The sequence below is a fragment of the Eutrigla gurnardus genome (genome assembly GCF_963514095.1).
Source record: "Eutrigla gurnardus genome assembly, chromosome: 11".
In the NCBI taxonomy this organism is placed as follows: Eukaryota; Metazoa; Chordata; class Actinopteri; order Perciformes; family Triglidae; genus Eutrigla; species Eutrigla gurnardus.
The window spans coordinates 3037337-3062138 of NC_139925.1; the positions used below are offsets into that span (position 1 = coordinate 3037337).

At 46.8% G+C, this 24802-nt stretch overlaps 1 protein-coding gene across 1 annotated transcript in view; it reads left to right on the forward strand.

The window, feature by feature from the left end:
- Positions 1–24802, forward strand: part of adgra1b (adhesion G protein-coupled receptor A1b) — a 124251-nt gene that overhangs the window by 37604 nt on the left and 61845 nt on the right. The window contains exons 8-11 of the mRNA XM_084020969.1: positions 1220–1439; positions 2223–2372; positions 3143–3304; positions 4000–4236. Coding sequence (XP_083877095.1) covers positions 1220–1439; positions 2223–2372; positions 3143–3304; positions 4000–4236 — 769 coding nt within the window. The remainder of the gene's footprint in view (positions 1–1219; positions 1440–2222; positions 2373–3142; positions 3305–3999; positions 4237–24802) is intronic.

Below are 24802 nucleotides of genomic sequence, written 5' to 3' on the forward strand. Positions count from 1 at the left end.
ATTTTGTTGGGGGTGAAATTAACACCATTTATTACTAAGTAGCTGCTGCTGTCACTGCTGGGGGGGGGGGAGAGGGGGGGGAAGACAGGGTGGGGGAGGGTGCTGGCCTCGGCCCCTCAGAACTGATTACCTGCCTCCCGAGTGCGACGCTCTTTTATTTTCATTGAAGTGAAGTCAGAATCGTTGCCACATTAAACAGTAGCTGCCTGACGGGGAACACGTTCCTCCTGTGGTTCCACACAGATCCATCACCACGTCGAGCACAAACAAACTCCGTCCTGAGGCCCCGAATAAGACCTTTAATCTACGACCGCGACACAGAAACAAAGAGTTTATTTTATCATCAAACCGCCGTCTAACGTAGCAGAGTGTGAATGTTTGGCTGAGCTGTATTTTATTGAAACGCTAACAGGGATTAACCCAGAAAATGAAAAACGTTCCATTCCCCGTTAAAGCCCCTCCCCCGGCCCCATCGCAGGCCGGTCAGCGGAGTGGCAACGGGACTCGGCTCGCCACCGCGTTATTGACAAAGTCTCATTTCTTGCTTGGGAGGCAGGTTCGGTGAACTTTGCTTGTAATTACTGTTTTGGGGCTGAGTTTCTCCTTCAGCAAGAAACGGCTTTCTTCTCCGTCGACTTCCATCTGTGGCAACTTAGCGTTCATGAAGTTGTGGGAGACAAATGAAAAGGATTAAAGGTCAACATTCAGTCGAGGCTGAAATATGGCGTATGGGTCAAAGACACCCAAAAACCTACATTTCCCATGGTTCAGTGAGACAGCCGAGCCAATTAGACGGAGCTTCCCCGGCTGTTAAAACTAATGAAATAATCAGGCTTGTTGTTTCAGAGCCACAGAATACATTAAGGGTGAGCTGCTCCTCATTTTCAGTGGAACGCCAATAAAGCTGTTAAAGTTGTAAATTAAGTTAATTAAGTCACTTAGACAACACGTTGTTTCACCATCAAGTGTCACAACAATTAGAGCGAGCTGGAAATGACATACGCAGATAAATGTATAAAATAAACAGTAATTAATTACAACAGTAATATATATTTATTTTTTTTAAATGTGACCGCATATGAGCGAGGGCCCGTCACGTCACTGCTTGCAGTTTTAATTAAGACGACAACTTTGTTCTTGTCATTTTTGTTTTGTTTTATGCGTTTTTAACTTATGGCATATATGCAATGTTGTGTATTGATGATGTGTCGTCTGGTAGGTGGCCAAAGACGTTAGCCGGCATCCTCGCCTTCCTGCCCTGCGCCCCCACCACCTTCGGCTCCGCCCCCAACCACCCGCCCGGTGCCCCTCCCCCCTCCAGCCACAAGGTGAAGAAGGCGTGGCGGAGCTGCGACCGCGCCGGCCGCTGGGCGGAGGAGGACTACACTCAGTGTCCGTACGCCAGCGAGCTGACCCGCGTGCTGCACGAGCTCACGCAGGTACGTTGACCGGCGTTTTATAATCCTAGTTTAATGGTGACTTGTGATGGTTTCATGTTCCCAGAGCAGAAACTCTGATTCCTCCGCAGCCTGCAGGTGTTTGCAGATCTTTATTATTTAAAGTTTCCTTCTACGTTCCTGGATCAGTTTAAAACCCACACCAAGAAACATTTTATAATTTAATATAAAGCTGCTTCATGTGATGACGGACCGTGTGATCATCCAGCACTGAAGGAGTTATGAGGGGGGGGGGGGGGGGGGGTACCCAATTAAAGGGTCTCAAAACAGGGCCTCAGCAGTAAAGTTGTCACTTTCAAAGTTCTCTCATTATTTTCATTCGAAGACACCGGGAGCAAATACCATGATTGGAGGTTTCATTAAACGCACATTTTGACTGTTAACTTAAAATGGGACGATATGAAAAGTTCATTTCGCGATCATCGTGGCCAACGTAATTGCGATTCACGATATGATGCCGATAATCATCATAGATGCTTAAAACACACAGGAATCACTTTACATTTCACTTTTTAGTTTCATTCATGATTTATATTTTATATATTCTAACCTGATAAATGGAAAATCACCAGAATAAATAATCTTATTCTGACTGGTTACCATGACGACCAACACTAGTGTTACTGCCCTATCAATAACAACAAGAGGCCTGATCGCCTCAAAATTTAATTTAACATCTGACCAGGTGTGTGTGTGTGTGTGTGTGTGTGTGTGTGTGTGTGTGTGTGTGTGTGTGTGTGTGTGTGTGTGTGTGTGTGTTAACAGATGACCGTGAACACCACCAACGCTCAGCCTTTGGGCCAGCAGTTAGTGGCCTTCACCAGCAGGGCGGCGCACTTCACCGACGTCATGGACGTCATCTTCGTCACACACCTGGTGGAGAGACTGACGAGGCTGGTGGAGAAACGTAGAGATGTGAGCGCACACACACACACACACACACACACACACACACACACACACACACACACACACACTGGCGAGCTTCATCAGGAAAAATGAGCTGAGAATCAGCAAAGTGGTGTCTTAAAAAAAACAACGACACGGCAGCAGCACGCCGTCGTCTTCCTGGCCTTCGATCGATACCAGACAGCTTAACCCCGTCCGCTTGTCCTCCCGGCCCACGGCGGCGTTGGACCTGAATGGCAATCACGCTTATGAAGACGCATCTCTTTTTTGAAGTGAACTTCTCTCCCCGTCTGTGGCCCGGAGGCAAGTCGGAGGGCTTTTCTTTGCGTCACACTGAAGGTCAGGTGGTGGCGAGGGGGGGAGGGGGGCGTAGAGCTTAGTCAGTGAAAAAGGAATCAATATTCGCTCTCGCTAGTCCAATTACTCCTCGCGGGGTCACACGGGAGGAGATATTATTAGGAGACACTTAAAGTTTTATCATTGCTGAGACAATGCTGATGGGACTGCCCTCCATCAGCCAATAAGGAGGCAACAATGACACGTACAGTAAGTAAATAGAGAACCACCATGATGCCCCATCGGGGCTGCTAATCTAAATTAAATCTCCCTTTAATGAAGGAAGCCACCGCCGCCGCCGCCCTCACAATCCTCCCTGCAGAACATAAGTGTGCCTGTTGAGGATGTGATTGATGTGCATGATGAGTGTGCCACTTCCTGTGTGTGTGTGTGTGTGTGTGTGTGTGTGTGTGTGTGTGTGTGTGTGTGTGCACGCACAGCTGGGCGACTACATATCGGACATCGCCAGCAACATGATGCTGGTGGAGGAGCACATCCTGTGGATGGCGCAGAACGAGGCGAGGGCGTGCACCCGCATCGTGCAGTGCGTGGAGCGCATCGCCGACCTGGCGCTGACCGGAGACCACCAGGTCATCTCTAAGGTGTGCACGTTGACACACACACACACACACTCACACTCGTTATGTGACTGGATGTCCTGCAAGCTTTTTACCTTTTAATTCTTGCAGCTGAGAATGAGGAGAAGTTAATTTGGCTTCCAGCAGATAGAACCAGGCCAGAGACGGATAAATGGATTCCTTTGTTTCTTCTCGCTTCCATCTTTGTTTTTTTTTCTCCCTCTCTGCTGTCACTTTGGATAATTACAACGGCGTATTAGGGCGACTGTAGGGAAACAAAAAGCCGAGAGAGGGCGGCAATATTCAGAGACAACCGGCATCTATGCGAGCTAACCTCCCATGAATGTACACATTTATGTGACAACGCCTCGTTAAGGTCCTTAGGGTGATGATGTTGATGCTTATTGTTGCTTTTATTCATATGAGGACAAACTGTCATCTTATGGGTGTTTATTGATCGGGGCGATTGGGCTAAGATGCTAGCGGTAGCTTTCACTTTCAACATCCGGTGTTTGTGGAACCAAGAAACTTGTTTATGTCAGAAATGTATATATTTATATACTCACAACTTTGCCACTTGTTTTCTCTGAATATTGCCCCCCTCTCTCTGCTCTGTTTTTTCCCCCCTAAAACGCCGTCGTAGATAAAAGCATCCGCTAAATGACTCGTATGTAAATCTCTTTAAACGTTTCCCCTCTCGACCCCGACTCTCCCACTAGGTGTCTGCTAACATCGCGCTGGAGGCCTTCCTGATCCGGCCGGCTAACTTCCTCGGCCTGTCCTGTACGGCGCTCCAGCGGCCGCCCTCGTCCGCCGCCGCCTCGCCCCTCCCTCACGGCTCCTCCCACCCCGACAAGGGCGCCAGCAGAGATCACGACGCCGTCGGGGAGTCATTGCTCAACTTCAAATGCCACACGGTCAACAGCAGCGGCTCACCGGCCAGCCAGCTCAGCAAGGTAGGACGTTCATCACCGCTCCAGGCCGGGACACGACGTGGTCCTCTTTCTCAATCCAAGTGTGTTTGTTTATCCGTTTAAAGACCACACACACACACACACACACACACACAAACACACACTCACTTGTATTTTCTGACTGAGACTGAGAGCAGAAGAATGAAGAGCAGTAGAAATAAAATATGAGAGAACAGCTTGTGCAGCAGCTCGTGGGCACAAATAAAATGAATTCCTCCACCAACAGTTTGAAGTGTGCGGCGACGGATCACCACCTGCCCTTAAGTCTGCCGCTGCCTATTTGTCCGCGGCCAGATGACACCTTGTTTTTGGTTCGTTGGCGCGCCATAGATCAGCTGGTGATGGGTGGGGTTGTGTGGTCTGGGGGGGGCAGTCATTTGGGAGTCAGTGGATGGAGGGCCCGTCCTGTATGATGAATAAGATGGCCTTGCATCCCTGTCACTTTAAATCAGCCCCCACCCCCCCCTCCCCCGTGGGTCCGTTTGTGGCCGAGCAAAATAAAAAAACCAACATCAACAGATGAGGAGCGCTCTTCATGCAGGCATCCGACTCCCAAGGTGCTAGGTCTGTAGTTCTATGGGTCTGTAGTTCTATAGGTCTGTAGTTCTATAGTTCAATAGGTCTGTAGTTCTATTGGTCTGTAGTTCTGTAGGTGTGTAGTTCTATAGGTCTGTAGTTCTGTAGGTCTGTAGTTCTGTAGGTGTGTAGTTCTATAGGTCTGTAGTTCTATAGGTCTGTAGTTATATAGTTCTGTAGTTCTATAGGTCTGTAGTTTTATGGGTCTGTAGTTCTATGGGTCTGTAATTCTATAGGTCTGTAGTTCAATAGGTCTGTAGTTCTATAGTTCTGTAGTTCTATAGGTCTGTAGTTCTTTAGGTCTGTAGTTCTATGGGTCTGTAATTCTTTAGTTATATAGTTCTGTAGTTCTATAGGTCTGTAGTTCTGTAGTTCTATAGTTATGTAGTTCTATAGGTCTGTAGTTCTATAGGTCTGTAGTTCTTTAGGTCTGTAGTTCTATAGGTCTGTAGTTCTTTAGGTCTGTAGTTATATAGTTCTGTAGTTCTATAGGTCTGTAGTTCTGTAGTTCTATAGGTCTGTAGTTCTATAGTTATGTAGTTCTATAGGTCTGTAGTTCTATAGGTCTGTAGTTCTTTAGGTCTGTAGTTCTATAGGTCTGTAGTTCTTTAGGTCTGTAGTTCTATAGGTCTGTAGTTCTTTAGGTCTGTAGTTCTGTAGTTCTATAGTTATGTAGTTCTATAGGTCTGTAGTTCTATAGGTCTGTAGTTCTTTAGGTCTGTAGTTCTGTAGTTCTATAGGTCTGTAGTTCTATAGTTATGTAGTTCTATAGGTCTGTAGTTCTATAGGTCTGTAGTTCTATAGGTCTGTAGTTCTTTAGGTCTGTAGTTCTATAGGTCTGTAGTTCTATAGGTCTGTAGTTCTATAGGTCTGTAGTTCTTTAGGTCTGTAGTTCTGTAGTTCTTTAGGTCTGTAGTTCTATAGGTCTGTAGTTCTTTAGGTCTATAGTTCTGTAGTTCTTTAGGTCTGTAGTTCTATAGGTCTGTAGTTCTTTAGGTCTGTAGTTCTGCAGTGTTGGAAGCCTCTATCAGTGTGCACGTGAGCCTGTGTGTTCATGTTAATGTGAATGCGTCCCCATCTTCTCTGGTGCGACGGTGTGAAGTCTCTGCAGTTACAGCAGTGAGTCGCTGCGAGCCGCCGGCTGTGTGGAGCAGGAGTGTGTTGTGTGTTTGTGTGTTGTGTGTTGTGTGTTTGTGTGTTGTGTGTTTGTTTTTCTGGAAGGCGAGTCGACCGTGTCACGTCAAGAACGGCAGAGGCCGTGCTGCAAATTAGCTCTAGCCCCCCCAATGATTTCCAGATGGACGTGTCTCTTAACACTGTGGACGTCTCTCTCTCTCTTGCTTTCTCGCTCTCTCTCTCTCTCTCTGTCTCTCTCTCTCTCTCTCTCTCCCTCTGTGTCTCTCTCTCTCTCTCTCTCTCTCTCTCTCTCTCTGTCTCTCTCTCTCTCTCTCTCTCTCTCTCTCTGTCTCTCTCTCTCGTCTGGCGGGTTTCCAAACATATTTCAAGTTGAAAGGAGAGAAAAGAAACCATATCTGTTGATGTCTCGCTGCTGAAAGCTGCGAGTGAAACTGTCAATACGAGGGACTTGGCTCTTCAGACGCTGTAAATATGTATAATTCTAATAATTCTAGTCATCCTCATCTCAAGGAAGAGTCTTTCTCTTAAAGCACGTATGAAGGTCATGTATATAAAGCACCATAAGCACATTCAGAACACATTCTCATGCATTCATGAGGCTTATCAAGACATGGAGCTTTAAAACTTAGATTACTTTATAAACCTTGTTATTAGGTGCTATGCATGATTATAAACATTTATAACCACTTTTATGAAGCCTCATGAATGCATTAGAATGTGTTGTGAATGTGCTTATGGTGCATTATATACATGACCTTCATAGAAAGTGTTACCGAGGCTCTCTGGCTTCTTCGTTTCCTGATGAGGACGTTGTCATGCCGGTGTTTTGGGGCTGCCGTCCTGATTCCATGTTATCTGCAGCCTCGTCACTCGATGCCATTAAACCCTGGTCCTTTAACGAGGCGCCATGACATGAATAAACACCTGAATGTTGCTCTGACTAAGACATTCTAATTGGGATCCATGTTAGGAGACTATTATCCTGCCTCGTGGCATTTATCTACGGAGGGAAGGACTGTTGTTTTGTGCTTTTAAGTTGATATATTTTAAGTCATTTTCAGTGAAGACATTTTCTATAAAGGTCAGTTTTGATGAAGAGCGTGAGATGAAGAGGTGTCATTCCTGGACAATGACGTGACGCCTGTGAAGCTCGTGAAGTTTGTGATGTTCGTGAAGCTCGGGATATTTCTAGTAATATTACATCCGACTGCTGCGAGGCTCACAGCTTGAGCCAGACGCTCGCCGCTCAACTTGACTCCCCACTTTTCCATTATGCAATTAAACTTGTTAATTTCCTTTCAGTACATTTGCTCCGACACGTACCTTGTTTAACCTCTTGATTCGCTCGGCGTGGGTAGTTATATAGAATTATTAATAAGTGTGGTAGTGAACCAGAGGAAGCCTTAGTGGCGTTGAGTCTATATGAAGTCTGAAAAAGTTTTGTGATATATCTCCCCGTCAGGAAATGCATCGTCCCGGTTCCTATCTTCCACCATCTTAATGAGTTGCTTCTGTTGCTTTAACTAGTGTTGACACTGCAGCTGAAGGTGTCTCTTTGTTTTTTCCCTATCTCATATTAGACGGCTCAAAGCATCGAGCGTTAATGTTGCCATGGCAATAAGTAAACCGCAACGTCGTTGGGCTGAGACAAATCTCATAATTGCGGTTTCTCGCAGCGGGCCGTCTGAGCCGGCGTTCAGTGGGAGATGATGAAGGGAAGCTTTCTGTCCAATTAAAAGCAAACACCGGCGTGTTGTTTGAATGAGGCGTATAGATATCATATCACAGCATCTGTGTGTGAAACCATCAGGACCACATGAGCAGCTACTCGGTATCCAGACGGCCTGTTGTGTTGAATAACAGCCGTCTTTCCTGCCAACAGGAAGTATGTGTTCAGAGTACAAACTCAATACATTAGGTATAGCAGGACTCAACACACACACACCTACAGACAGACTCCCGTATGACTCATCAGTCTGCCTGTCTGTCTGACACTCAGTTTAACGGCCCACTGTGAACCCTGCAGTCGACACACAGCACCGCCGCTTGTTATCCAGCAAAGGAGCGTCTACAAAGATACAAACGAGCTCCAAAGAGGGACTGAGAAAAAAACCAGTTGGATGTCATCACGTAATCATTCTTTTTTTTCCTGCCTCTGCGCCGGCGACAGCCGTGGCCGGAGGCGTTATATTTTCCGGTTGTCTGTCCGTACGTGAACATGATATCTCAGGAATGCCTGGAGGAGACATTTCTTCAAATGTGACAACCTCATCATCCCCCCGGACTCGAGGCGAGTTTATTTGTGTAGCAACGCTCCTGCACAAGGCAGCTCAACAGATTCACAGAGGCAGAGAAATGCATTAATAGCAAAGACATTAAGATTTAATAAAAGCAGTGAAAGAGCGATTTTAAAAACGATAAAACAAGCTACGTTTTGGATTTATGGGAACGCTGCAGTAAACAGAAACACACCTGCACACCTCAGGTGTTCAGGGAATTAGAGCATAAATACCGTGGTGCACGTAATACCACCCAAACCTAATCCAACATATCAGCTAATGGTCAGATTGTAATTGGTCGTTGAATTGTGTATCAACCAGAATGTGGAAGTCACAGCTGTCTGGTGTCACTAAGTAGACCTGTAGCACTGCAAACCTTTTAAGAAGGGCTTTAAAAGTGATTCATAGCCCAAACCCTGCCCCCATAACCCGGCCCCTCCTCCCGGTCCTCCCCGGCCTCATGTGACCGGCTCTCTGTCTCAGTCTGGCAGAAGCTCAGCACCGTTTAGAGCCACTCGGGCCCAACTGGACTGAGACACACAGCATACGGCCCCGCTGTGCCGACAACTTGCCAAAAAACCCGCCGTAATAAAACAGAACACCTGACGTGAGGCTCTCTATTGCAAGAGCATTTGTCTCCTGATGGATTTTCTGCTGTTTTCAGAGAACAGTTTTGTCATAATATTATAGAGGAAGGTAAAAAAAAAGCACTATCCAGAAGCCTGGACTGTGAGTTATCTCCTCTTTCTCCAACAAAACCAAAATACCACAGAAGAAGGCTCCCGGGTATTTGACGTTGCCCTCTAGATGGATCAGAAGATCCTGAAGAGACCTGGTTGTGCTTACGTTGTGGATTCAGGCCACATGCCAAAAGGAGTCGGGTCAGATGACCGTGCACTTACAGGCAGATGATTGGTTGTTCAGAAACAACACATAAAGCGTTGACACAGCAGGAGCGTGACGAACAAATGACACGAACGGCTGAAACACTCGCCTGCGAATACGATCATTTATTGATTTATTCATGGTTAATTTGTTTGGCACGGGGACGATGTAAATAGACAAACTGTAAACATCTGCCTGATGAAAGTGTCATTATGAATAAAGCAGATGCTAATTTGCAAACACTCGTCCCTACGAGGCCTTTTAAGGCCCATTTAGGTGAAAGTTCTATCGAAGGAATTTAGGTTAATCTGAAACCAGACCATGACTGAAATCAATTATGCAGCCATCATGCATGAAAGCTGGTGCTGATGTGATGGACTGTTTTTTATTCTACAGTTTTAATTTTCTTACCAGAGATCTTAGTCTCCGTTTCCTGCCGACAGTCTACAGATGGAAATGAGCTCGTAGCTAATAAAGCATGTTGGACAGAACACTGCGAGAGGCGATGATGCACACGTAAGAAACAAAAAAAGCTAGATATGAGTCAGGTTTGTTGCTGCATTGAACAGGATTTGGTGTCTCTTAAAAGTGATTTGCAGCAACTTTTCAAGCGATCAGGCAGCGAGTTCCAGGACTTTGTTTCTTTAACAGAAAAAGCTGTCGGAGCAGAAAATGTTTTGCAGAATGGAACCGAACAAACCGCCGCTTGAAGCTGCTCGGGTGGATCTGTCGCAGCAGCGTAATCTGGATGTTTTTGCAGAAAGCCTGAGAACAAATCCATTTAAACACGAGCTTTAAATGATGGAAGTCAATGAAGTTTGCAAAACTTAAATTCTTGTATTTACTTTAAATGTGGTACAGAATGGTTCACCATAAACTGCAGTCAGACGTCAAGCATTATTTGTATCTGAAAACAGCTAAGGTTAGCCTTGATCTTTTTGCTTGACGTTTTGGTTTCAAACTTGCAGCTTTTTCTTCAGCTTACTGCAGCTGCATCACATGTTTACCAGATACATAGATGACTGTCGTCAGCGTACGTTTAAAGACATATATCATCATAATTCTGGAAGGCCGTTAATAAACAAACTGAAAAGTATGGGGCCCAGGATAGTTCCATGAGGGATACCGGTTACAATTTTGCAAACAACAGAGTTGTTGTTATTCCTCATAAGACGCTGTTATGGCCCATTAAATACGAACCGAACCCTGGCAGTGAGGGAATAATACTGTCTCCACGTTATGTTGCAGCTGTTCCAGGACTGGAAGGAGACTAAACAGTTGCTAATCTCTTCAGCTTCCTCGGATTTAAAGAAAAGCAATTATCAAGGAAGTTCTCCATCCATCTGGGAGTCTTGATGAAAGCATTAATAAGACGAGTCGAGTGCATGAAGAATGAATGCTGTATATAGTGTTCAAGAATACGGTATCTGGGTTATATTGAAATGCTTTCAAGGGCAAGACCTTTAATAATGAAGTCACTCAATTGAATAGCAACTTGCAAAAGATCAGATGTCGTCCCCAATATAATAAGTTCACATGTGTGGGTGATGGTAACCTTTGGTTTTATGAGACTGTTTTGTCGCTTCCAGATTATATTATTACTCTTACTTTATTTTTATTTATTTATTCGTATTTCCTTAATTACCAGACTTCTCAGCATTTGCCATTTATCCTGAGGGTCAAACTAACATCTGAACCAATTTCATGGAAATCCATCCAACGGTTTTCTTATTAATTTCACAAATGTCGACTCAGGTTTTTTTTTTTTTTTTTTTTAACCAAAGCCAGGAGGGTTCATTCTCTAAGGACCACGGACGTCTGTTCCAACGTTTGTGCCGAATCATCAAGTAGTTGTCGTTGAGATAGTTCATGGTATAAGTGAAAACCTGTGGTGGAACTATGTAGATACTCAGGGAATCAGCCAATCAAAAGGATTGATTGGCTCACGGATGCACATCTGCACCAAATCTCAGAGCAATTCATCACTTAGTTGTTGGGATATTTCAGTCTGTGTTTGTCTGTGTGTGTGTGTGTCTGTGTGTGTCTGTGTGTGTGTGTGTGTGTGTGTGTGTGTGTGTGTGTGTCTGTCTGTCTGTCTGTGTGTGTGTGTGTGTCTGTGTCTGTGTCTGTCTGTGTGTGTCTGTGTGTGTGTGTGTGTGTGTGTGTGTCTGTGTGTGTGTGTGTGTGTCTGTGTGTGTCTGTGTGTGTGTGTGTTTGTGTATTTGTGTGTCTGTGTGTGTGTGTGTGTGTGTGTGTGTGTGTGTGTGTGTCTGTCTGTCTGTCTGTGTGTCTGTGTGTCTGTCTGTCTGTGTGTGTGTGTATTTGTGTGTCTGTCTGTGTGTGTGTGTCTGTCTGTCTGTGTGTGTGTGTGTGTGTGTGTGTGTGTGTGTGTGTGTGTCTGTCTGTGTGTGTGTGTGTGTGTGTCTGTCTGTGTGTGTGTGTGTGTGTGTGTCTGTCTGTGTGTGTGTGTGTGTGTCTGTCTGTGTGTGTGTGTGACTCAAGACTCATTAATTCATTAAAAGAAGAGACTCATATTTCAGTCTGTGTGTGTCTGTGTGTGTGTGTGTGTGTGTGTCTGTCTGTGTGTGTGTGTGTGTGTGTGTGTGTGTGTGTGTGTGTGTGTGTGTGTGTGTCTGTCTGTGTGTGTGTGTGTGTGTCTGTCTGTCTGTCTGTCTGTGTGTGTGTGTGTGTGTGTCTGTCTGTGTGTGTGTGTGTGTGTGTGTGTCTGTCTGTCTGTCTGTCTGTGTGTGTGTGTGTGTGTGTGTGTGTGTGTGTGTGTGTGTGTGTGTGTGTGTGTGTGTGTGTGTGTGTGTGTGTGTGTGTCTGTCTGTGTGTGTGTGTGTGTGTGTCTGTGTGTGTGTGTGTGTGTGTGTGTCTGTCTGTCTGTGTGTGTGTGTGTGTGTGTGTGTCTGTCTGTGTGTGTGTGTGTGTGACTCAAGACTCATTAATTCATCAAAAGAAGAGACTCATCTTCCAAGCTTTTTAAATTGAGTGTTGTGCTCATCAAACAAAAGCCTTCTTTTGGCTTTGAATGTATCTGAATAAGATAATTATTCAGATGTTTTTTCCGTTGAAATGAGTTGAGTGAAGAAGGCGGAGCAGTTAGAGGGTCGCACTTGACATTCCCACATTTTTTTTACAACCAAAACCGATACGAGGTTGTTTTCACATCTGTGTCTCCCCCACATATTAATGTTACAAACATGCAGCATATGTCAATGAACACATCCTCCTATCGTCACGAGTCACTCTACACGGTTGGGTTTGATCCCAGAGTGCGTTCTCCTTTTTTAAAGGGCTGCATGAACCCTAATTGGTAGGAAGAGTCTGAACATTTCCCCCCAAAAAGTCACCATAAAATACTGTATGCCTTCTTTGTCTACACGCACACACACACACACACACACACAGACACACACAGACACACACACACACTAGGAAGTTGGCTCCGCTTGATATCTTTCAAATGTGAACACTATCTGCAAGAATTTGTGATCAAATATTCTTGTGTGTTTGAGCGGAATCAAAGATCAGGTTAGCTGATGTTTTCTACGCTGCGGTGTTCAGGTGTGTGTGTTCAGGTGTGTGTGTTCAGGTGTTTGTGATCAGGTGTTTGTGTTCAGGTGTTTGTGATCAGGTGTGTGTGATCAGGTGTTTGTGTTCAGGTGTGTGTGTGTTCAGGTGTTTGTGTTCAGGTGTGTGTGTGTTCAGGTGTTTGTGTTCAGGTGTGTGTGTGTTCAGGTGTTTGTGATCAGGTGTGTGTGTGTGTGTTCAGGTGTTTGTGTTCAGGTGTGTGTGTGTTCAGGTGTGTGTGTGTTCAGGTGTTTGTGTTCAGGTGTGTGTGTGTTCAGGTGTGTGTGTTCAGGTGTTTGTGATCAGGTGTGTGTGATCAGGTGTGTGTGTGTTCAGGTGTTTGTGTTCAGGTGTTTGTGTTCAGGTGTTTGTGTTCAGGTGTGTGTGTGTTCAGGTGTTTGTGATCAGGTGTGTGTGTGTTTAGGTGTTTGTGGTGCCACTGCAACGGTTTTATTTGAGTGCTAGAAATAGGAGTTCTAGAAGTCTGTTTCCCAACTAAGCGGGATCCTCAGGTACACAGGGAATTCTTGTAAGACAGGTAAAGTTTTGCTAGTTTTAATTTGATTTTGTTTCCGAGTGAGCGTGACGTGAGCATCCTCCAAGCTGCATATTCCCCTGATTGTAATAGATTACCTGACAGGAAGCCTCTACATCATCCATCACAACCAGGAAGTACAACCCTCAGCTGGTATTTAAACATATGCAAAGAAACAAACTTCTGAGCGTTTTCTTTTTCCGTGATTCCTACCACGACCCCTCAGATTTGTTTTATTACCCACAAATGCATATTTTAAACGTACGTTTCTATACATCAACACATCCAAACGTTTGTCAACAACATCTTTAAATCTGCTTGAATAAAAGTCTCCTCAGCACCTCGCCTGACTCTCGCCTCTCTGCCGGCTGACCTTTCCGCTCGGTGTTTAACGCCACAGTGTCACTTCGTTCGGAGCACACTCTCAAACCAATTAGGCCTACATTTACACAAACATATGGCGTCTTGCTGTTTCCCAAGTCAGCGGGCGTTATCCTTGAACCGGATCAGCGGAGAGCGTACGCCTCATTGAGGACGGCAGTTTGGGACAATATTTACCGCTTTAGATCTCCCTCTTCCTCGTCACTGACGGGTAATTAGTGGGAGAGTCTTTAGGCTGAACGGGTGGAGTATTCCCCACCTCCCTCCCTCACTCCCTCACTCCCTCCCTCCCCACCTCCCTCCCTCCCTCCCCACCTCTCTCCCTCCTCGGATAGCCTCGCTCTGCACCGTGGAGCTCCACCACGCTTTAATTACAGCCACCCGGCCCTGCGTGGGTGTGTGTTGGGTTTTATTTTTATGTTGATGTGTTTGCTGTATTTGGTGGTGAGGGTGTGTGTGTGTGTGTGTGTGTGTTGCATGACGCCCTGCAGGTTAACACTATCAGGGGGAAACTGTTGCAGCAGAATAGCTGACGTGACCTAGTTTGTCCTCCGTAAACGTGGTGCTTTAGAAATATCTCCATAATGTTGCTGCTACTTGGATTGTGTTGCGTACGTCTCTCTAATCAGCTGGAGGGGGGGCTTCAGGACTTGCAGCAGTGCGAGGACCCTTCATTAGCTCTTTGACCTCCGTGTGGAGGAAGTCCTCCCCCCGTCATCTGACGTGCGAACGGTTAATAGTGCGGCGTTGAACCCGAATAACCTGCATACCTCCAAACTGGTACACGTGTTTGTCTTCATACGTGAGAATATGCATGTATGCATCGCCTCGGCGTCCGTATGCAGAGTGTGGATACGCAGCGCTCCACGGCGAGCAGGGAGATAGAAATGTTAGTCCGTCCCCGAGGTTCTTTCTTTCCTCCCGTTGCAGCGCTGTGAAACAAACAGGCCTGTGATGCAGCAGCAGCGAGAGGCCTTGAATGCTAAACACATCATGAGAGAGGGGGGAGGGAGGGGGAGAGGAGTGGGAGGAGGAGAATTGGAAAAAGAATGAGTCAGGATGTGTGACACCTGAAGGGGTAGAGACAGACGGATGGACACGACCAGGAAACGGAGAGTCAGGGGACGAGGGAGAATGAGACGGACAATCTGTCCCATCACTGACTCCAGATCTGCTGCTCTTCAGGGACGTCCGTCCATTCCACTGAATGAGAGACGGAGATTTATTTCTCTTTGTAGCAGAGGAGTCCATCCTTTACTTCCTACGAGTCCATCCTTTACTTCCTACGAGTCCATCCTTAACTTCCTACGAGTCGATCCTTTACTTCCTACGAGTCCATCCTTTACTTCCTACGAGTCCATCCTTTACTTCCTACGAGTCCATCCTTTACTTCCTACGAGTCCATCCTTTACTTCCTACGAGTCCATCCTTTACATCCTACGAGTCCATCCTTAACTTCCTACGAGTCGATCCTTTACTTCCTACGAGTCGATCCTTTACTTCCTACGAGTCCATCCTTTACTTCCTACGAGTCCATCCTTAACTTCCTACGAGTCGATCCTTTACTTCCTACGAGTCCATCCTTTACTTCCTACGAGTCCATCCTTTACTTCCTACGAGTCGATCCTTTACTTCCTACGAGTCCATCCTTTACTTCCTACGAGTCCATCCTTTACATCCTACGAGTCATTCCTTTACTTCCTATGAGTCCATCCTTTACTTCCTACGAGTCGATCCTTTACATCCTACGAGTCATTCCTTAACTTCCTACGAGTCCATCCTTTACTTCCTACGAGTCAATCCTTTACTTCCTGCGAGTCCATCCTTTACTTCCTACAAGTCCATCCTTTAATTCCTACGAGTCCATCCTTTAATTCCTACGAGTCCATCCTTTACTTCCTACGAGTCAATCCTTAACTTCCTACGAGTCGATCCTTAACTTCCTACGAGTCGATCCTTTACTTCCTACGAGTCCATCCTTAACTTCCTACAAGTCCATCCTTTACTTCCTACGAGTCGATCCTTAACTTCCTACGAGTCCATCCTTTACTTCCTACGAGTCGATCCTTAACTTCCTACGAGTCGATCCTTTACTTCCTACGAGTCCATCCTTTACTTCCTACGAGTCGATCCTTAACTTCCTACGAGTCCATCCTTTAATTCCTACGAGTCCATCCTTTAATTCCTACGAGTCCATCCTTTACTTCCTACGAGTCAATCCTTAACTTCCTACGAGTCGATCCTTAACTTCCTATGAGTCGATCCTTTACTTCCTACGAGTCCATCCTTAACTTCCTACAAGTCCATCCTTTACTTCCTACGAGTCAATCCTTTACTTCCTACGAGTCAATCCTTTACTTCCTACGAGTCCATCCTTTACTTCCTACGAGTCCATCCTTTACTTCCTACGAGTCAATCCTTTACTTCCTACAAGTCCATCCTTTCCTTCATGTGTGTCTGAGGATCTTCCCGCGGAGCGCCCACACCACCTTCCTCTCTCCACCTAATGTCTCCGTCTGGTTGAATCAAGCAGGAACCTCTGCAGAGGAGTTGAGTGGCGTACTGACCCCGGGTCTGTATGTTTGGCCGTGTTGTCTACGTCAGTGTTTTACTGAAGAGGAGGAGGAGGTGGAGGAGATGAATGGAGGCATATGCACATCACTGACTGCCCTGTTTTTCTTCTCGTACATTGAGCCAGGATCTCATGTCGTCTGCAGCTTCGTCCTGACAGCCGAGTGTCGAGGCGACGGCTCCGGCCGACGCCCACCGCTACAGGAAAAATAGGTCATTTTCAATTATATATCGTGTCTGCATCTTAATAGTGTCTTCTGTAATTTTGCCAAAAAACCCTGCATCGCTCACAACAGCATCACCTCCAACGAGGAGGAATGAGGATTGTTAGTTTGTGTTTTAGAAACGGGCAGCGGAGCGATAATTAGATTGTGATTTCAGACTGTTCAGAGAGTTTGCAGGATCCGTTCAAGGGTTCTTTCAGCTTTGGTTCTTTGTTTAAAATGCAGGTTCAGCATCCTGTTGTGTATCCAGATATCATGAAATAGCACAACATATTGGTTTTTACAAAGTAGAGACACGACATGTTTTCAGGCAGACGTTTTGAATCAGAGAGTATAATTTCTAAGGTGATCTACTTTCTTCGTGAGCGTTCTGGAACCAGGAGGAAACAAACTGTTTACTGTAACCTCAGAAACATCCGTTAAAAACCACTTAAATGGAGTAAATGATCATTTATCACACGGCTTCGTTGAATCCTGGATCCGGAGCAGCTACGAACAGGAACGAGTCCTCGAACCCAGAAGTGACTCAGCGTTTCCCTCGTTTCAAAGTCGGCATGTTTTTTTGTATGATGCATTAAAAACAAGGTCAGTTTGAGAGAGATTGAGACATTTGTAACATTTAGGAGAGGAGGTTGCCAACGAGTGGGCTGATCTCAGAACCCGTGGGCTGTTTGACCACAGATCAGCTCCTGGAGCCGAGGTATTTCTGGCCTTCTAAGTATATTAAATGCATAATATTCATTGTTTATAGGTCATTTTAATACTCCGGAATATGAAATGAAGAATAAAGTCGTCCTCTGTGTTTAACCTCCAGGAAGCTCTCGGGCTGAAAAAGGTCAGTGACCCCCGCTGTAGTTCATTAGCAACGCTTCGTTCCTCAGACCTTCAGTGGGAGGAGCAACAACTAGGGAATGTTGCATGCTGGGTGTTATAGTTAACAGACAAAGTGTTGTGCCACCCGATTCTAGCGAGTGAAACGGAAGTTAGAGCTCCTGATTTACATCAAATCCCTCGCATTTGATTGAACCATTAAAGTGTTTTGAGTTTAGTGCAGGCAGCAACCTCCAGTTTTGAAGAGTGAAGCCAAGGATGAAGTGCCTTAAACTATCATTCTCTCTGCTGGCCACCATGGGGCGACTCCTCTCTGGTTGTATAGAAGTCTATGAGAAAATGGTCCTACTTCTCTCTGCTGGCCACCAGGGGGCGACTCCTCTCTGGTTGTATAGAAGTCTATGAGAAAATGGTCCTACTTCTCTCTGCTGGCCACCAGGGGGCGACTCCTCTCTGGTTGTATAGAAGTCTATGAGAAAATGGTCCTACTTCTCTCTGCTGGCCACCAGGGGGCGACTCCTCTCTGGTTGTATAGAAGTCTATGAGAAAATGGTCCTACTTCTCTCTGCTGGCCACCAGGGGGCGACTCCTCTCTGGTTGTATAGAAGTCTATGAGAAAATGGTCCTACTTCTCTCTGCTGGCCACCAGGGGGCGACTCCTCTCTGGTTGTATAGAAGTCTATGAGAAAATGGTCCTACTTCTCTCTTGATGTATTATCTCAGTAAACATTGTAAACATGAGTTTATGGTCTCAATCTCTAGTTTCAAGTCTTCTTCAATCCGAAGAGAAACAACAGAGATTTGATGCTGATTTGCATGTAGAACTCCTCCTCTTTTGCATATATTTGACAAATAACGAGAAGAAGTGCAAAACCTCCGAAGCATCACCTTCTATAACATTACATAAATACTTGGATGCTCATTTGCCTTTAATATTTACTATTTCATAAACTACCATCTCAGTAGCTGAAAGGACCAAAGTCCAAGCACAGAGATATTTTAACCATTCCTCCCCTCCTCCTCCCCCTCTGGCTCTTTTCATGTGACTAAAAGCAGCGAACGCTGAGCCAACTGGCTGCGTTTGCCTCCCGTGTGCCAGTTAATCTGGCCTGTCCTGCTTTATCTTCCACCTTTGCTTCTGCTCCACAAATCACTGCTCAATTGACTCCCGTTTCTCTCCTCCCTCCCGCCTTTTCTCCCCTGTCTACGGTAGGTGTCCTCCTCCTGAATGTAGGATGCAGCAGCGGGGAGTCCGTCTCATCCTTACCCCCCCTTGTTGTTTCTCAGGCTGCTGCAAGCCGCTTTCATCCTCTCACCCTCCATCCGGCGCTACGTGGGGTAATTAAAGGTGGATTCATGCATTAGGATGCTGTTAGAGCCGGTCGCCCACGGTGGAGGCCGGTGGCGTACGACAGGCGACATGCAAGACTAACTACCGGAGTGTGTCGACGCCACTTCACAAGACGCACAAAAAAAGACATCCAAACATCCAAAACCATGTTAGTCTGAACGTTTCTGTTTCTGGAAGAGTTTTGCATCATCGAGAGCTTCTACCTGCTTTTGAAACTAGGACTTAAAGGAACACATCACCCATCAGCCCACAGGAGGATCATCTGTTTGCATGCCATCAGAACAAAGCAGCGTATATATTGATCATCCGTTACTGAAAGTGGTTTCATAACGAGGGCTGGGTATCCATATGTGTAAACCAATCAAACAGCACCTCTAATTGATCCTTTTTGTGTCCAAATCCAGAAAAAAAACCTTCAGTGTGGTTTTGCTCACAACCAATCACCACACATGTCTGAACCAGAGGCTAGCAGCTAACGGTGCTAGCAGTCCTGTGCTGAATTATGGGAACGGCATGCTTGCCGCTCCACGTTCAGACCCGTGTGATAGACGTGTTGGGAGGATGTCGATGTGGCCGTGTGCATGAATAGGAAGCAGCGATGCACGTCAGCAACAGCCTTCCCTGAATGATGGTGCCCCACACACACACACACACACACACACACACACACGTGAGACAAACACACACGTTGTCGTTTCTCACGTAAACCCCGTCTTCTCACCGTGTCTCCACTCGTCCCTCTGACCTCCTCTTCTATCAGCTCCGTGTTTTAAGTCTAATAAAAAGGAGGAGGGGGAGAGGAGGACTCTTTTCTAATTGCTCTGCGGTGTGTTTGCTTGTTGCACCATCTGTGGAGCTTCTGCCGTTCCCTCAATTACAATCGTCAGATCAACGAGATTGGAGTTTTACTGCGGCGCCGCTGTTTGCTCAGATGGAATCTGCTGCAAGAGCTCCGTCTTTCAGCCGCTATAATTACAGCTCCTCTCACAGCGGCAGGGTCTCTCTCTCTCTCTCTCTCTCTCTCTCTCTCTCTCTCTCTGTATATTTCTCCCTAATTATTGTTATTCCTCATGTGGAAACGGTAGTCCCCCCCCCCCCCCCCTACTGTATCTGTCACTGCGCTCTGCAAAGCTGTAAATTTGGCATGCCAGTTACGAGTCCTCCCACGGAGTGTCCATAATTTTGGATTTACTGAAACAATATAAGCTGCTTATTTTTGATGAAGTGTGTGTGTGTGTGTGTGTGTGTGTTTAACCCATGTTGCATGCAGTGTTTTGAAGTGTTTTTGAAGCCTGTGTGTATGAACTCTGGTGTGTGTGTGTATGTGTGTGTGTGTGTGTGTGTTTTAGTGTGTGTGCCAGTTTGATGTCATTTAGGCCAGTGTGTGTTTTTTGAGAGGACCAAACTGGTCTGGTTGTCGTCCCAGTAAACTCCAGTGAGATTGTTGCTGGAGAGCAAACACACTGTTTTCTAGGAGAAGATACGCGATTCAAGCACGGATCCGTCGGCTGAACAAAACATCTCTGCCGTTTCCATCATGGATATCGTTCATGTTTACAATGAGAACCAGAGAGAAACGTAATGCTGTTTTTCCTCATACTATATATGCTTATCTGTTTCGGGGAAATAAAAGCTTAATTCAGTCTCTGAATGGATGCAAACTTGCACCTCACCTTCCTCCTGATACATCGTGTATATGATGTGAGCACTCACTGAGTTATTAATACAGGGTCCTTCGTAGACCGCGAAGGCCGGACCGAGCGGTCTACGAAGGACATGAGACTGGTCCGGTCTACGGAGGATTCCCCCTTTGCGTCACCTTTTTCCACTCCTGTCGCCTAGCAACCAGCTGCTGTTGACAAGCAAGAGCATAGAAGAGGTAACTTGGTTATTTAGTATTTTCAAGAAGGATCTTTTCACCGCCGTCGCCACATGATGCATATTTCTGCTGATTCGCTCTCAGACGTCCCGTTGATTAAAATCCAATCCTCGTCGGCTCACAACGAGTCTTGGGATCAGTTGGACCGTGAAGGATCCGTCAGATGGATCGTCTGCATTTGACGGCGTCTTTGTGACGGCGTTGTCTTTGAATGCAGCCTCTCAGCTTGTATATGAGACCTCGTCTGCCTTGTTGGCAGAAATAAACATGCTGCATTAAATGAATTAGTTTGTGGGTTCTGTTTTTGGGAAGCCCAAAGAGAACATTTAAATCCTAACTGTGTTTGTGGTTCAATAAGAGAGATATTGACCTCCAGCAGCCAGAACGGTTGCTCATTCTTGGAAACAGCAACGGAAGAATCCATGGTGCTCAGATTAAAGACGGAGGCTCTGGTGAGATCCAGCTAACGAGCTGCTGCTTCTGTCTACGTGCTCCGCCGTGCGTCAGATTAGGATCCTAAATGAACCAAACACACGTTTTCCAGTCGGCGTCTCCGGCTGTTACAGCAGATTAAACGCTGCAGCACCTGCTTTTTGAAATGCAACTAATAAGTTCAGTCTAAATATATATATATGTTTACATGTGTGTGTGTCTTGAATGAAGCTGCAGACGGTGGCGTTGCAGTAGTTTACGGCTGGGTAACGGACCCCCGCCCCCGTTCTCCTCTCAGCCCCCTGTAGCTCCATACATTATACAGGAGGGCCGTGCTGCATCCACAATACATGCATTATTCTGTGTTATGACGATATCCTCCTCAGACCTGATTCATGCCCCACCTCTGGAGTCCTGCAGCGCCGCCGCTCTCCCACACACTCCCTCACCAACAGGCTGCTATCGCTCTGAACACACACACACACACACACACACACACAATCAATCCAGAGCAGTTCTGATGTCCAGGAATCACTGGACGCTTTAAGGCTGTAAGATTTACATCCAGTAGTGGGTCGCCTGCTCGGTGTCCCGCAGGTCCTGCTGTATTCTGATTTAGCAATATATATCTCATATATATATATATGGAGGAGACTGATTGGAATGTTCAAACCTTATCAGGCATACGACTGCAGCAGCAGCAGGAAGACGAGGACACTACTCTGATATACGAGCGTGTTTTATTTCCCTAAAAGTCATTTTGTGGTTAACGTTGTGGAAGCTGCATTTCTTGTTGATCGTGAATGATGTGTCAAACCAAACTCTCTTCCTCCGCCTCCTCGTATCACGCTGACATGTGTTTGAAAAATACTTTGTGGGAAGCAAAACGGAGTAGGCGTGTTTAAGGTGCAAAACGACAGATGATAAATAATGAACATTTGTGTCATTTAGAGCGTTTTAGTCACGTTTGTTTAGCTCTCATCCTTAAATCGATCCATCTTATTCCACAACACCATATTGATGACACCTTTGTGATCACATGACCCTGATCCCAGACCAGACTCTTCTATACGCCTCCAGTCATGATTCCCTTTGTTCTCATGCCGCTAATTAACCAGCTGAATCTAATCAGTTTACAGTAAATACATAGTGGGAGAAACACGACAGGAAGTGAGGTTTGGTTTCTCCATGGTCCCGCCCACACGGCAGCACCTGTCTGTCTGACTAATTATCTGGTTCTCCCCGTTCATCCCTCTCTCACGCCCGTCGGAGTGTAACCTTCTCGCCCAGTGGTGTAATCCAGTGCTGCCGCCGCTCCGTTCTCCTGAAGAGCATAAGTAACTCCCAGCGCCGCTAATCCATGCTCTCTCTCTCTGTCTCTCTGTCTCTCGCCCATCATAAGACAAGGGATCATCTATACGTATTTGCCAGCGGCGCGGCTCATCTCGTTAGCTGGCTCGCTTTGCATTCACGCCGCTGTCGGCCATATTGCTCTGCTCCACCATCTGAGGCTGACGGCCGTCCGATGAAGAGTGAGCTGCAGGGAAACACGCCTTTACTCTCAAACGGGGGTTCAATCAGAGGGTTTTTTCTAAAACCAATAGAGTGATGTGGATGTAAAGCAGTCTGAATCTCACATTCACACACATGGATCGTACTCCAGGCTCACTGAGTTCATTTGAGGCTCCAGGATGGTTGATTGTGATTGGATGAAGACATCACGTTATTACTGTAATAACCAGCTCAGTCGTTACCACTTTATGACCATAACACCTGGAAGTTGTTGTCCTCCTTTATTCCAGCGCTTTATAAGTGTCACCGGCTGTGTGGGCGGAGCTACTGGAATCAATACTGGACATGTAATGATATTGGAGGGTGGCGTCTCCTTTGTAAGACTTCCTCAAACTGTCTTTCATGTGAGCCATGACCGTTAACGAGCTCTCTTGTCGGTTATTCCTGCTCCGATACGTCTGCATGTATGTAGTGTATTCACCAGCGTGGCCTCCTCGTCCTCCGGGGGGCGGGGCCGAGCGGATCTCACGGCGATGACACGGCGATCTCTTATTTCCTCGTTCCCGAGGACGTGTGCTGTCACATCCCATTACGGCGGCGCGGCGCTGGGAATAGACGCCGCCTGACTGAGATGAATTTAGATGGAGCCATCTTGTTCCGGGATAAAGCTTTAATAGATTACATTTTACGCAGACGCGACCCCCCCGTCCCCCCGTCGCTCAACGTAGGTTCATCCTCTGAGCTTCAACACATGCACCGTCACACAAACACACAACTCCATCACCAAGACTCCACCCGTCCTCGCCGTCCATTCCTCCGTCTCTCACTGTCACCTCATCACAGCCGCCTGCGTCTCCTCCCTGATCAGATCTGACTGTTTTTACCCTCGACATTCACGAGTCAGCCGGTCCAATGTTAATGTTAGATCCAACACGGGCTTTTCTGACCTCTCTGCCCTGGACGAGGCTCGTTAGCAGCTAACGGTGGCTAAGCTGCACAAAGAAGAAGCTTCAAGGACATTCGGCACCGGGGGTTCAATGGTTCCATAGAACAGTCCTGCCCTCCGTCCTGTCCTTCTTCCTGCCCCCTTCCTGCCCCCGTCCTGCCCCCCGCCCTACCCTCAGTCCTGCCCGTCCTGCCCTCGTTCCTGCCCGTCCTGCCCCCCGTCCTGTCCTTTTTCCTGTCCTCCTTACTGCCCTCTGTCCTGCCCTCGGTCCTGCCCGTCCTGTCCTCCTTTTTGCCCTCGGTCCTGCCCGTCCTGCCCTCCGTCCTGTCCTTCTTCCTGTCCTCCTTCCTGCCCCCCGTCCTACCCTCAGTCCTGCCCGTCCTGCCCTCGTTCCTGCCCGTCCTGTCCTTCTTCCTGTCCTCCTTCCTGTACTGTCCCCCCTTCCTGCCCTCTGTCCTGCCCCCCCTTCCTGCTCCCCGTCCTGCCCGTCCTGCCCCCTGTCCTGCCCCTCCACCAGCTCTTCCTGCTCCAACAGCACTCTCGGTGCACACCAGGGATTTTTAATGGCCGAGATCAGTTAAGATGGCTTTTCAATTAAGACCAGGCATAAGCCCCCCCCCCCGGTAAACTTCCTATGATATGGATGAGCACCACATCAAATCCCGATCCGTCTTCCCCACGATGGAGCCTCGTGGTCAGTATGATGGGGGTGAGTCGCTCCACCTGTTGTTTCACCTGAGTGACCTTGGAGGAAACGGAGGAACCATCGAAGGACAAACACACTCTCTGCATGTTTGATTCTGAATATGAAGCAAACACTCGTGGGGTAAAACCCAATCCAGCAGCCGTCCCGAACCAGCCAGTCCTAATTAATTCATGAACGCCGTTATCTGCTGATCTCCATTAATCAGTGTTCCTGTAAACAGAGCAGGAGGACAAAGAGAACGTCCACATGAACTTGTGTGCAGCTCCTCCTGACCCGCCGCAGGACAGCGCCATGTTTTATTCTGGGGGGGGGGGGGGGGGTCGCTAGCATTGATTTAAGAATTTATAATGTGAAAAATTTGGGGGGGTGCATCGGGTCCCGTGTAACAGGGGACTCTAAACAAAACAAGCCAACACTGAGCCTCGAGCCCATGAATAATGTAGCGGAGGAAAACACTACATTCTGTTGTTGCACCGCAGCGGTAAACAGACAATTAACATAATACCACACACACACACACACACACACACACACGCAGAACGGCCGTGGACGGCGAGCCGACGGCGTGCAGGGTGGCGCTAATTGTGACAAAGCGCTCCACACAGGTGGAACTGCAGCGTGACGCACACGCTTTTTAGTTTTCAGTTTACCCGCTTTGAAAAGTCTGTCCTCCCAAAAAGAGTGTCTTTGTTCTATATTTATCCTAATGCCCTCATTCTTATTCAGCCCA